Source organism: Takifugu flavidus, chromosome 4 (genome assembly GCF_003711565.1).
Source record: "Takifugu flavidus isolate HTHZ2018 chromosome 4, ASM371156v2, whole genome shotgun sequence".
NCBI classification, from domain to species: Eukaryota; Metazoa; Chordata; class Actinopteri; order Tetraodontiformes; family Tetraodontidae; genus Takifugu; species Takifugu flavidus.
The window spans coordinates 3,681,780-3,694,462 of record NC_079523.1 but is presented as its reverse complement, the minus strand read 5'-3'; the positions used below and the strand labels follow the sequence as shown (position 1 = coordinate 3,694,462).

Here is a 12,683-nt window from a genome sequence, read left to right as displayed (position 1 = left end):
GCTACATGTGATTACAGTCTTAAGTCCAGTGTGAATTATTTTGCGGCAACTAGTGGTGAAAAGACTGAGTTTAATAAGCGAATGCTGCTTTCTCATAAGTTTACAACAGTGGCTTTTGGGCTGCAAAACAGATTTTCCATGATGCAGCCATATTTTCAGTCCAGAGGTTGTTGTAGATATATCGAAAAAGTAGCACCAGAGTTTGAAATGTGCTGTTTTTGTATGTAAAAGCGATTATTGCCTGTTCTAAAATCCAGTCTAACAATAGATACAGACTTTCGTATTATTACAACGTGTAGTGTATTCGATCTCTGACAAAGGTTAAATACAATACACTACGATGCACTTTGAACAAATGAAAGCAGCCACGAGCGTGTTCTCCTCTCTTTGCCTTTGATGTGGATGAGCGACAGCTCGCGACGGGTCGAAATTAGGATTCAGCGCAAATCCATTATTAGAAATTGAGCAATTATCACCGGAGAAACACCTGATTTTCAGGCTTAAAGTCTTCGCCTCAGCTATCCTCGAGTTCACTTCCGAGCGAGCGCGTCGCCTGTGTGCACGGGGCGGAGGCGCGCGCGGTGCTGAAAGGACAGCTCCGCGCGCTTCAGCACCACGTTGGATGACAGCAGCGGCAGCATCCGGCCCATCTGGAGATCAAGGGCGCGCGCAGGCCGCTGTCTTCCAGACACGCGCTGGGAGACCAGCCAATTAACGGCCAGATGAGATTTTTATTTTTTTAAATCCAGTTTTTTTTTTCCCGCAAAACGGTCCTCTGGTTCCAAGTCAAAAATTGGGGAGCAGATTTTTGGGAACACACTATAACCTTGTCAGGACGGGGAGGTCCAATGTCAGCCCTAAAAGACAGACCTTTATTTACGAAGGATTGATTACGGCATGTTTAAAAACTGCACACGCAAACCCGCGCGCGCGTGTGTTTGGTGTGTGTGAGAGACAGAGAGAACGAGAGAGAGAGAGAGACGATGATGAGCATGATGATGATGCTGTGGGAGGCTGTCAAGGTGTCCTCGAATACAGACATCGTTCAGTGACGTGAGAGCGAGGGAGAGAGACAGAGAGGGCGAGGGAGAGAGACAGGGAGAGAGAGACAGAGAGTACGTCAGGGGGTGGGGACAATGGGAATAATGGAAGAGAGGGAGAAGAGCGCGAGCCGGACCGCAGCTGTCCATTCTCGCCGTTTGCTCCAATAATCTCGCGGAAAGCGGCAGGCTCGTCCCGCCGCCCCTTTTTTCATAGCCACGCCCCCTCCTTGAGCTGTCCTCTCTGTGCACGCGCGTCCCCCCTCCCCCCCCCCGTCCCCACACACCTCATCACCACTAGGTCGAGGAGGAGGAGGAGGAGGAGGAGGAGGAAGAGGAGGAGGAGGAGGAGGGATGAGGCGCGCGGCGGAGGGGAAATGGCTGCCGAAAACAAGCCGGAAGGTAAGAGAGAAATAACGGGGTTTATCTCGGGAGGCAGGGTCCCGATGTTTGGCTTTCAGACGGGTCGTAGAAGGGACGCGGGGAGGGAAGGGGAGCTGGAGAGCGGCAGGGCTTCCCCGCTCCTCCAGCCCGTCCCGAAAGCACGGACACTGGTGCTGAAGCAGCGGCTGTATGGAGCACGGTTAACCGACAGCAGATAAATAACAGAGAAGAAGTGGGCTCCGAGTCAGTCCGAAAGGCTAAGCTAGTTTCTACCCCATTAAAGCCTCCCCAGCGCCTCCATCAGAGCAGCTGCTTTATGGGTGCTTTTCAGGCGTTTAGCATGGCAAGGATGGATGAGAGGATGAGAACGGTTCACGCTGAAGGAATTCAGATGCTTTCAGTGTGTGCGTGTGTGTGCGTGCGTCCGTGCGTGCGCCTATGTTTATGTATCTTCTAGTACCAGTGTCTGCGATCTCTGTATTAAGATGAATTAGGCATTCAAGCTCAAAGTGAAGTATTACATTGTCGATTTATTGCCGATGAAGTGTCGATTGGCTCAGAACCTCCAGGGCATTTTATTTTAATCACAATTCTGTGTGTGTGTTTATGTGTTTGTTTTGCATGTTTATATTTTACTTTAGTCAGGTGATATCTATAAATAGGTTCCATTTTTGAAAGTGTTGATAGGTCATTCGCAAGAAGGTCTGTTTCCCCTTTTCACTCACAGAAATAAACTCCTGAGGTCATTATTATTATTATTATTATTATTATTATTGTTGTTGTTGTTGTTGTTGTTATTATTGTTGTTATTACGACACACTGCTGACAGTTTCTCACCTCCAATTTATTTGTCTCTGACTTATTTATGGGATGTTCAGAACCAGTTTATTTTAATATAATCAATTTCTCAAATCATGCAATAATCATTTGCCGCTTCTCTTCGGCCTGTTTGAATTTTACGTTGAACATGTTGTCACGGAAGACACGTCTCGTCCCACAACTGTGCACCAATGTCAAGCAGAGCTCTGGCGTTATCATTGACATGAGTTTTTTATCATAATTGAATTGATTCCTCTGATCGCTTTCTCAGCAAAGTGACTGAGAAACGGGCAGAAGTCTCTAATCCTCTCACCACTACTGTATAGGGGGAGGTGCTGGGAGACGTTTTCTCATGCTCCATTATTTTAAAACATCAGCTGCACCATGTCAAACATTTGCCTGGCAGATTTGTAGGTGTTCTTGTAGATGGGTTTGTACTGTAAAAATATGAAGGCGCGCTGGAGGCAGGAGGGAGGCCATGGCTGAGGAGTCCCGTTGCATGAAAAAACTTGAACCCATGATGAGACAGATGGCCCATGGGCTGCTCAGCAGGCACTGTACCATATAATTGTAAAACCATCCCCCTGCCCCACTGTACTGCACCGACACTCACGCAAACATTTACGCACTAAAAGAATGAGAGGCTGTTGCCCTCTGAGTGGAGAGGACATGATAATTTACAAGCCTGAATAAATAGCAGATGAAATGCAGGCGCCTGTCACCTCATCCCATTCCTTGGCAGATGTGCATGGCAGCGATCAGCGGCCTACTGCTACTGGGCGAGAGAAGGACGTCCACCATGTAGCGTGGAAGACCATCTTCCTTTGAGCTAGTTGGTCTACTTTGTATCATAGCAACAGTGGTCAGGGAAACAGAGAAGTGATGAGAGAGAGGAGAACCTAAAGCTGGGTACAAGTTAGTCACAGACATGGAGGCAGTGCATCTACTGTGGCCAATCGATGAGGAGACACGCTGGATGCAAGTCCGCTAATCGGCACACATGCACATCACAGGGAATATTGTTTCACCGAGTTTCACAGGAGGTAGAACTACCGTCGGGTTTCTGCTGCCAGGGAAACCTTCGTCTAATGTCTCCTCTTCTTCTACCTTTAGGAGTAAAGAAGATAAGAAACCCAGAGCGAATGGTCAGGATCGCAGTTGGTTACACTGGACACGCCCCTCCTAAGAGTGATGATACTGACGCCAACAGTAAGGGACACACAAACGCTCTTCACACTTGTTTGGGTGTGTGTGTGTGTACACTGGGTGACTCTGGGAGCAAGTATAAAAGCCTTCTGGCAGGATAATGTGATGTGGGAACTGAGGTCCTCTTCTCATCTGCGCTGATCATAGACGCACACGCGCGCACTGCTGAGATGTATTTTCTATTCAGATCTGTTACACGTCATGTTTATTCATGCATACCACTACAGCATCACACACACACACACACACACTCCGTGCATTGCCACAGAGATGGTGGAGCTTAGTTTGGCTATCGGTTGTTTATTGCCATACCTAATCTGTACACATGGCTTTATGTATCCATAATCCTCAGTAGGCCTGGTTAAACTAAAGTGAGATGGAGTGTGTAATCTGGGGTCACTGCATGGTTGGCCGTGCATGCGACTGTTTGTTACTGGACCCTTTGCATTAGAGGGACTATAAAAACATTGATTGCTTTGATTCCCTATTGATTTCAGAACATATGACAGAAACGCGTGGTGTGTGTGTGATGTGCGTGTCTGTGTAGCCCCGGTTTGTTTCTGAGCAGATGGCCTCATACCCCCACCAGAACCTTCTCCTTTTGTCAAAAGTGACAAGAGACACCCGTACTGTCAGAAGACAGCCAGGACGGATCGAAGAGAAAATGTGGAAAGAGCTAGAATAGAATAGAACACAGAGTTCTGTTTAGGATGGCTGTTTAATATGAGCCGAGACTTCCTGAGCCTCTCCCCGTCTCCTATCTTTTCTCACGTCCCAGCTGGAGGATTACTGGAGGAAAAGTTTATCAGCAGAATGATAAAATTAGCATGCATGCCCATCTTTACCCCCCTCCTCTGCTTTCCCTCTTCCTCTCGCCCCCCCCTTCTTCCTCTTGCACTCTCACTCATCCCGTCCTACGCTCCCCTTTTTCTCCTCCCTCTGCCCCGACTCTCTCCCTCCTGCACCCCCCCCCCCCCCACCCCCGCCACCACCCCACCCCTCCATCTAGCTGCTGTGCAATGAGCCTTTCTTTCTGTCACATTAATTTCATACTGAAAACGGGAGGGGGGGAACACGAAAATTTCCCCTGACGCCCCCTAATATCAGTTGGGGAAGAGTTAAGAGTTGCATTTGGAGCATTTTTTTCTCTCCTGTCTTTACTGAGCAGAGTTTTATAATTAACTGACAGCCATCTCACAAGGGCATTGGCTTGTTTCTATGTTAAATATGGAGATGACAGGTTTATGAGGTAAAATATTCATCAATCAGAGGCCACTGTTCTGTGTGATTCGGCTAAATTGTTGCAGCTGATAAGACACCAGTGTTTCACTTTGTATATTTTCTCTTTAAACCACGTTCTCACTTAGTGACTTCATTCGCCAGAAGCTCCACATTAGCATGCGGGAATTGTTTGGACTCCTTTTTTGCTATACATTAGCAATTCGGTGAGTGATATATGGATTGGTGGCGCACTGTTTAGGGAGTCAGACCAACCTTTGTAGGTATTCAAAGACTTTTATGTTCTCAAATACAAATACAAATGTGAACCATTTCTGAATTTACATATTCAGATGCGTTTTCACCCTGTCCCAGGGTGGTTTGCTTTTTTTTTCTGGGTAGCTGGAAACAAAAGATAAGTTTTTGCCCCGTGTCACAGCACAGCTCCAGCGAGAGCCATTTGAAACAGATTAAAAAGACAATTGCGATAGCAACCAGGCGGTATATTTTTTTTAATAGTGATACATGCGCTGGTTCAGAATTGTTAGAATCACCCAATAGAGGCCCTTGGGGCGTTAAAGCTCATCAGCATTCAACAAATCTGCAAAGTTGGTCTTCCATTCCTTGTCAGCAGCGCGAGTCCATGTGAGGGCGGCTCGAGATGCTGTACGTGTCTATAAAGATGTGCTTCAAAAGAGAGGCTGGCATCAAGGTCACTGGTCTCAAAAACATCATTCTGAGAAACTCTGTGATTCGCATGTTTGCTGAATGTAATGACTTCTTATTTTTAACAGATTCTACGATTCATTTATAATCCCATATATGTCAGAGTGTTGAAAGGTGCAGAAATGCATACAAAATGAATAGAGACCCATTGATAAAACTACAGTAAAGAGCCATTAGAATATTGAATAAAACTACATATTATGAATTATAATCAGCTTTTCAAATGCTGTAAGGCCTTTTTTTTGTAGATGTTGTGCACTGTTGAGTGATGACCAACAGAGTTCCCAGTGGCATTCAATCCTTTTTTTAAATATGAGAGAAGAAAAGAGTAGTTCTAGAGGACTTCTAATGTGAGAACAAGTGCTGAATACAGATGTGCCTCAGTTTTGGGTGTGAAATTATGGAGTGGGCTCCGTGCTGATTTGAAAATGTCTTGCTCTTGGTTTATGTTTTTAAAAAAAAACTTTAAAAAGTAAAATGATTGTTGTGTTTTGACTTGAGGACTCATTTGTCAGATTCATTAGGGGAATAAAAGAGAAAATGAATTGTTTTATTATGTATTGTCGAGTTTTCCATTCAATTCATGATAATCTCAAGGAAAGGCAAAGATGATCTATGAGCTTCTGGTTTTCCATTTTTCGATTATTGAACAACATTTATTTGTGTTTAATTATTTTTCATCGTATATGTTTCAACCAGAAATCAATGAAAATGATGGCGGTCACATGTCTTTGCATGTCTGAGGCATGTGTGTGCGCCCACGCGTGCACATTGGGCCTGTTGGATGTGCTGGTTCTGGTACATTTCAAAGGCGAGGCTGATGAGAATTCTACAGAACAGTGGGGGGAGGGGGAGTGTGGGGGGGCTGTAGCCAGGAGGGGTGGAGTTTAGGGGCTGATTGGCATTCACGGCAGCGAGGCCGTACTGCTGCTTAAAAGAAATTAGGCTTTAACTAAGCTGCACCATTCAGCTGTTTAACTAAGCTGCTGCATCGTTCGCCTGTTTGAAATTTTGTCTTCTCAGGCCTTCTATTAATAAATGCATAATTGATTGGGGAAGAATACGTGCCTGGGCACACATGCTGGGATACCTTTGTGCTCCCACTAAGCCCGCCCGTGGCCGTACTTTCCCTCGCGTCGCCGCGCTACCTTGCTCCATCTCGTGTCCTTGGGAATTTTCGTGCGTTTCAAATCAATCCTCTGCTCCCTCTAAATTTTTTGTCATTAACTCTCCGTCTAACTGTCTCCGGCTAATTGTCTCCCCGCATCTCTATGTCCCACTCTGACCCTCCAGTGCCCCACCAATCTTTTTGCCCCCCCCACTCTGTCATCTTCCCTCAGGTAGAGTATAATTCCTATCTTCCCTGGGGAGTCATGAATGGACGTCCTCTACTCAAATGCTTATCAATAACCTTTGAGTGCTCCCTCTCCTTGACTTCAGAGCAGCACACCCATTGGGCACAACTTCACAAACAGGCACACACACGCACGCACACACTCACACACACACACTCGGGGTTCTATCTTTGCACAGTGATTCACTAGTAGAGTGCTATTTTCTCGAGGCGCAGAGGGATTTTTCCTCACGTTGAGTGTTTTGGCAATTCTTTGTGCATGACAGTGGGAGGAGAGGAGGAGTGGGGGCATTCTGACCAGTAATCCTGCAGCACCGTGTCAATTTTCAGTGGCACGAGTGGCAAAGCAAAGATTTCTCCAGTACTACACAAACCGCTTATATTCCTCTACATTACAGTCAAAGAAAAAAAGGGTAAGGGCAATTGTGTTATTGCTGTTTTAAAGAAATCCTTTTATCAACAGGGTGGAATAGCTGTCTGCCGGCGCAGGTCTCAAACACATGATTGCAACACACAGGCCAATAGAAGCCTATTTTTAGCCACGGATTTCCTTGTTTATGTCACTGTTTGTGAAGGAGCCCCTCAAATAAACTGTTTTCAAACACAGCGAAGGAGGAATGCACAGCTAATGCCTGGCATGATCCTGTCGCTGATGATTAAAAGACAGAAATCCGTTAGAAATTTCAAACACGAACATCCAAAGGCTGATAGGTGAATTACTGTTCTTAACTGTAGTGCTTTGTTATTCAGAAGCTGGGAGCTCTAAGGACATTGTATATGTCCAGGAACGTAATTTAAACACCACCAGTCCGTAGCGGCGTTTTGGCCCGCTCTGTATTTGCTCTGATGTCTCACCAGCTCACGTACAAGGTTTTCCTCTCAGGAGGAGCTAGTCTGGAGTCTGGCCTTCATTACTAAACTGTCTGTATAGCCCGGTGGGGAAGGCATTGCTTTTAGAGGGGATAACAGATTCCCATGCTATCCGCCTTGATTGTCACCAATCCCGAATGTACCGATAATGGATTTTTATTAAAGCTGTTTTCCACCTGCTGTTTAAATCTAAGCATGCCACTCCCAAAAGATTGTTCAAAACAATCAAGAAGACTTAGTTCCCTTATGTTTCGAGCATTATACAGCATATTATTCAACAATATTCTGTGTGGGGAACAAAAATTAAGCCATCTTTCATCTGTTTCTTTAACTAGAAGAAGCATTTATTGGTCAATACAAGCTATCACCTGTATTTCTTTGTCAGAAATCTGGCTAATTACCAAACTGACAAATTTATTTTAATTAAACTAATTATGTGTCCTTCATATCCCCGAACAAATCTGTCTGGAAATTCCCTTGCTTCAGGCTATAACAAGCCACTGAATTGCAGCCAAACAAAGTTTATGATTTTTTTTTTCCCACCCAGAGATGCGGCAGCGTTTTTGTATTCTCGTCTCACAAGTGTGTCTGTGTCTGATGAGAAATTTCTCTCCTCCCACTCATCCCTCATCTATCTTCCTTTATCTTCACCCCCTCCACGCGCACACACGCCTCTCCTGCCCCTCCAGATGATCCAGGCCAGTTGAAGATCTACCTTCCGAAGAAGCTGCTGGAGTGTCTGCCCAAATGTTCCTCTCTGCCAAAGGAGCGCCATCGCTGGAACACCAACGAGGTGAGGTTGTGAAACACTCGAGAGGGAAATATCCATGACAGCGAGACAAACTGCTCGCCGGTGACTCATCTCTGGCAAATGTCACACCGAGAGATGAAGAGGTGGTAAAAAAAAAAAAAAAAATTGCAATGGCAGATATTCTTTTTATGACCTTAAAACTGTGGCACCAAGAAATAAAAGGTATCAACCCAAACCTCCAAAAGAATCTTACAGTTGCTGCACATTCCGTGTTGGGCATTTTGCTTTGTACTCCAAACAAGTCTGAGTTTAGGCCCAGAAATTGGAGGCTCCGGGGTCTCCAAATATACAGGGCTTCGAGGCTATGAAAGAAGAAATGAGGCTACAGATTGAATGTTTCCTCTGTTGATTGTTACTTGCCTCAAAAGGCCCTCGGTCAGTTAGATAAATATTGTTATCTGAACCTACCATTGTTGCTATGGAAGCACGGAAAGGCAGCTGAGATTATGGCACATTCCCGCTGATTGAAGATTTTTCTGTTTCGCCTTTTGTGATATTTCATTTACAGCACACCTTGTTATTTTGCCCTCACAACAACATTCAGAGAAAAGAGAGGGGAAAAGCTGCGATGTAGTGAACACGCACTCAGAAGATTTGGCCATGAAGGCAAGTTAAGTTAACTCAAGGGCTTTTTTTTTTGGTCCTTTTCTTTTCTTTGCATTACCCATATGTTAGAAGCTTTGGTGTGCTTTGACAATTTTAGGCTTTACGCAAAGTGCTGGCTAATTCTTGCCAATGTATTTTGAATCTTTTTTTTCCTGTTCTGGACTGAAGGTGACATCACATTCGCAGCAGATAACTTTATAAAGGCTGCTGGTTATGCCTTAAAATGTAAAATGAGGTCAAATTAGGCTGGGCCATCCCTTTATATCAGGATCAAAGATAAACTCGACATATGTGCATGTTGTTCCCGACTGAAGCTGTTAGCTTTTGGAAGTGTTTGCTGGCTGGAAATGAACCCGGACAATTATCACCAACAGCTCCTTATTGAGCTGCTCTTCAATGGTGGTACACTCCATCCGCCGTGATGTGGTCGGCTTCCACGGAGATATTTTCTCCATGTGCAGGCTGAGCACTCCATTATGTATGTGTGTTTGTGCATCGGTGTTATTGATTACCATTATTATGCAATGCAAAGCTGATTTGGCCTGTGGTTTTTCTCTCAGGAAAGTCATTACATTTTTCATGCAATCCATCTTAATGAAGGTCATAGTGGGAGTTAAACACAGTTTGCGCACGTGAAATTAATAGCGCGTGTGTATGTGTGCGCAGGCACGTTTGTGTGCGCGTCCACCAGTGAACCAACACGATAGGCTCAGACCAAAGTGCACGGCTGCCCTCTGTCCTGACCTGTCTGCATATCTATCTTTCTCCAGTCTCCCTTCCAACTTGCCCCCCTAGCTTTCATTTTCCCCTCTACCTCCCTCGCTCTTTTTTCTATGATGGGAAGGTACTGACTCTGTTCAGGGAGAGGTTGGGTGTCCCTCGGCGGGTTCCTTCAAAGCTCCCTTTTCCACCCAGGCATAAAGTTTCCTGCATACTTAAACCCCATTGTGTCTGCTGCTACTACTGCACCGTGCTCTCCGGAGGAGCTGTGTGGATGCTCGCTGTGTGTCTCCTGTATGTATGTATTTCAGTCTGTGGGTGCGTCTCTGCCTACATGTGTAAATGTATCTGTTAAATTTATAAACGATAGGTGATTACTCCATGGATGCTGGAACAAAATAATGAATTTATGTATACTGATTAGCTGTCTTTAGTTCAGGCATTGCTGTAATTATTTTGGTTTTATTCACAGTGTTTTGACAATTAAAGTCATCATAAGCCGTCGCTTTATTTTACTGGTGTGTCGCGTGTGCATCCAGTATTGATTGGGCTCATAATAGATGGAATTTGAACCAGCTGTCACATACGAAGCCTTCCATTTATTTTTCACTTTCTTGCTCTCAGTGTGTCTCTGTGTGGGTGTGTGCCAGTGTCTGCAACTTCACCCAGTACCAAAGAGCTCAGTTCCTTTCGTAATAATGGTTATGAAGTGTGTTTGTTATCGAAAAATGAGAACGCAGAGCAATTATTGACTGTGTAGACTGGCTCTTCTGTGGCTTCCTTCTGGGGGATGCATGATGGCGCTCCCATGAAATTCTTCCTCTTGTGATAGAAACACATGGAAAGACATCAGAAAAATAGTATATGGTGATTTCTCCTGCTGTCTCACAGCAGTCGGAGAGCACAGACCTCCACAAATTTCCCATAATCCAATTAAAGCTAAGCGCTTCCCTTTTCTGTACATCCATACGCCACAGGCATGTTGAATACCCTGTGTGCTAGGCAGTCCGTACGTACAGCAGCTGCAGCATTGGGAGAGGGCCAATCCAAGCAGATGTAAACCAAATCTCCACCATCAGCCACTGCAAATGCAGAGGTAATAAAAGCTCAAGTGAAGGCTACGCGATGGCTCTGCATAAAGCGAAGGAGCTGGAGCACCCTCTGCTGTTTCAGTGAGTAATGTTTCTCAATAAAAACATTCCTGAGCTGCCTCCAAATACGCATTAATATTTGATCACTTTTAGGTACAGCCAAGCTTTAGCCTTATCTCTTCCTTAGAAACCACCAGCCACAAAAATATAACCTCAGCCTTGGTTCTTCCCTAGAGAAAGTAATTAAGACCGTTGGTATTTTATTATTATGGATTAGCGATTACACAAGTGATGAGAAAGTTTGTCATGTGTGCATATTTGTCCCTACACAAGGCTAAAATATAGATTTCCAGGAAAAAGGAAACTGGTTGTTCAGACATGTGCTCTTGCTATCAAAGGCGTAAAGAACTGTCTGAAAACATTAAGATTGGGATTTCCCGTGGATGCGCGTGCACGTACACATGCTGACACCTGCGTCCCAACGTCCACGTTGTGTCGTTATGTGAGTTTGTGTGTGTGAGAGAGAGACACACACAGAGTGGTAGAAAAGTCTTTAAAGTGTTTACCTGAGTGGCCACTCTCCATGTTTGCCTTCACCTTTTTCTTGCCCTGCAGCGTACGCGTGCGTGCGTGCGTGCGTGCACAGTCACGTCCTCTGATCTCAGCTTTGTCATGCATGGCTCCCTGTGACACTTCGGACTCCCACAAGCACCGAGCTGTGACCCCATACATTTTTACCCCGTGCACTCCTCAGTCCTTCCCTCTGTCCTTTTGTCTCTTCCTCCCCCTGTCTTTCTCTCTTTTGTGTATCTACTGATGTGTGAAATTATTCTGGGATGGAGGGATGGATTCCTCCCTGATGGGCTGAGTGGAGGCGTGAGCCTTTTGTTCAATAATAGATTGGGGGTGTATGTGTATCCGTCTATTGAAATAGACGATAGACCAGTTTAAGATAACAAACCACACTCAGGTAGACAGACTGATGGTTGAGCCTGCATTAGCCACCTATTGGGAATGATTTGTTGTTTGGCTTCAGCAGATTCAATGGAGCACTGAAATGAAGAGGCTATCCAGCTCTTTGGAAATGTAGACAAAGACAAACGTAAGGCCCTGGTCCTTGGACTCCAGCTCATGAAAAGAAATGATTAATCTTACGGGCCCCCCCCCCCCCGACATATTGTTCACATTGTCAAAAGCCTGAGTTTTTACCTGGCAGGTAAAAATTGGATTTTGAAAACTCAAATTAAAAACATGCAGTAACATACTAGCGAATGTGCAAGTCATCTTGGAATTTTAAAGGTTTCTACTTCAAAGCAGCCCCCACCACACACACACACACACACACACACACACACACACACAGAATGATTTAGATGATGCAACTGCCAAACGGGATTGTTCAGACTTGCACAGTGCATCACCCAGGTGACAGGCGTTCATCTGCATCAGGCCACTCCATCACTTCATTCCAAAAAACTGCATCACTGCATCATGTGACACAGCTGTATGGAGTTACGGTATCTGGTCCACACGCCTGGCCGTAAGACACTAACATATCTGCTGGAAAGAGAAGCAGATCTAAACCGCAGTATATACATTTAGACCACTGTCCCATCTGCCTGCATTCTGTGAATACATATTAAGGATAGGTGTTACCATGGAAACTGATTGGGCCAGCACATATGCCTCGATTCATCCTAATGACATGATCAATGCACATTTTGACACACATTTGGTTGTTATGCTGGTAGATGTCTAGTAGCTGAGCAGTGATAAGAGAGATGCTTGTAATGACAAATGTACCCCAGATTTTTTTTTAAAAGCCTCAAGTTTTCTTG

At 45.0% G+C, this 12,683-nt stretch overlaps 1 protein-coding gene across 8 annotated transcripts in view; it reads left to right on the top strand.

The window, feature by feature from the left end:
• Positions 1-1,282: 1,282 nt before the first annotated feature.
• LOC130523696 (calmodulin-binding transcription activator 1-like) overlaps positions 1,283-12,683 on the top strand; it is a 41,461-nt gene continuing 30,060 nt past the window's right edge. For 5 of the 8 annotated variants that reach the window (XM_057029120.1, XM_057029118.1, XM_057029115.1 and 2 more), the window contains exons 1-3: positions 1,284-1,442; positions 3,357-3,452; positions 8,307-8,410. In XM_057029120.1, the coding sequence (XP_056885100.1) occupies positions 1,418-1,442; positions 3,357-3,452; positions 8,307-8,410 (225 nt within the window). In that variant the 5' untranslated portion in view covers positions 1,284-1,417. Of the gene's footprint in view, positions 1,443-3,356; positions 3,453-8,306; positions 8,411-12,683 lie in introns of all 8 variants that reach the window. The other 3 variants (XM_057029114.1, XM_057029112.1, XM_057029119.1) reach the window with 2 other exon arrangements.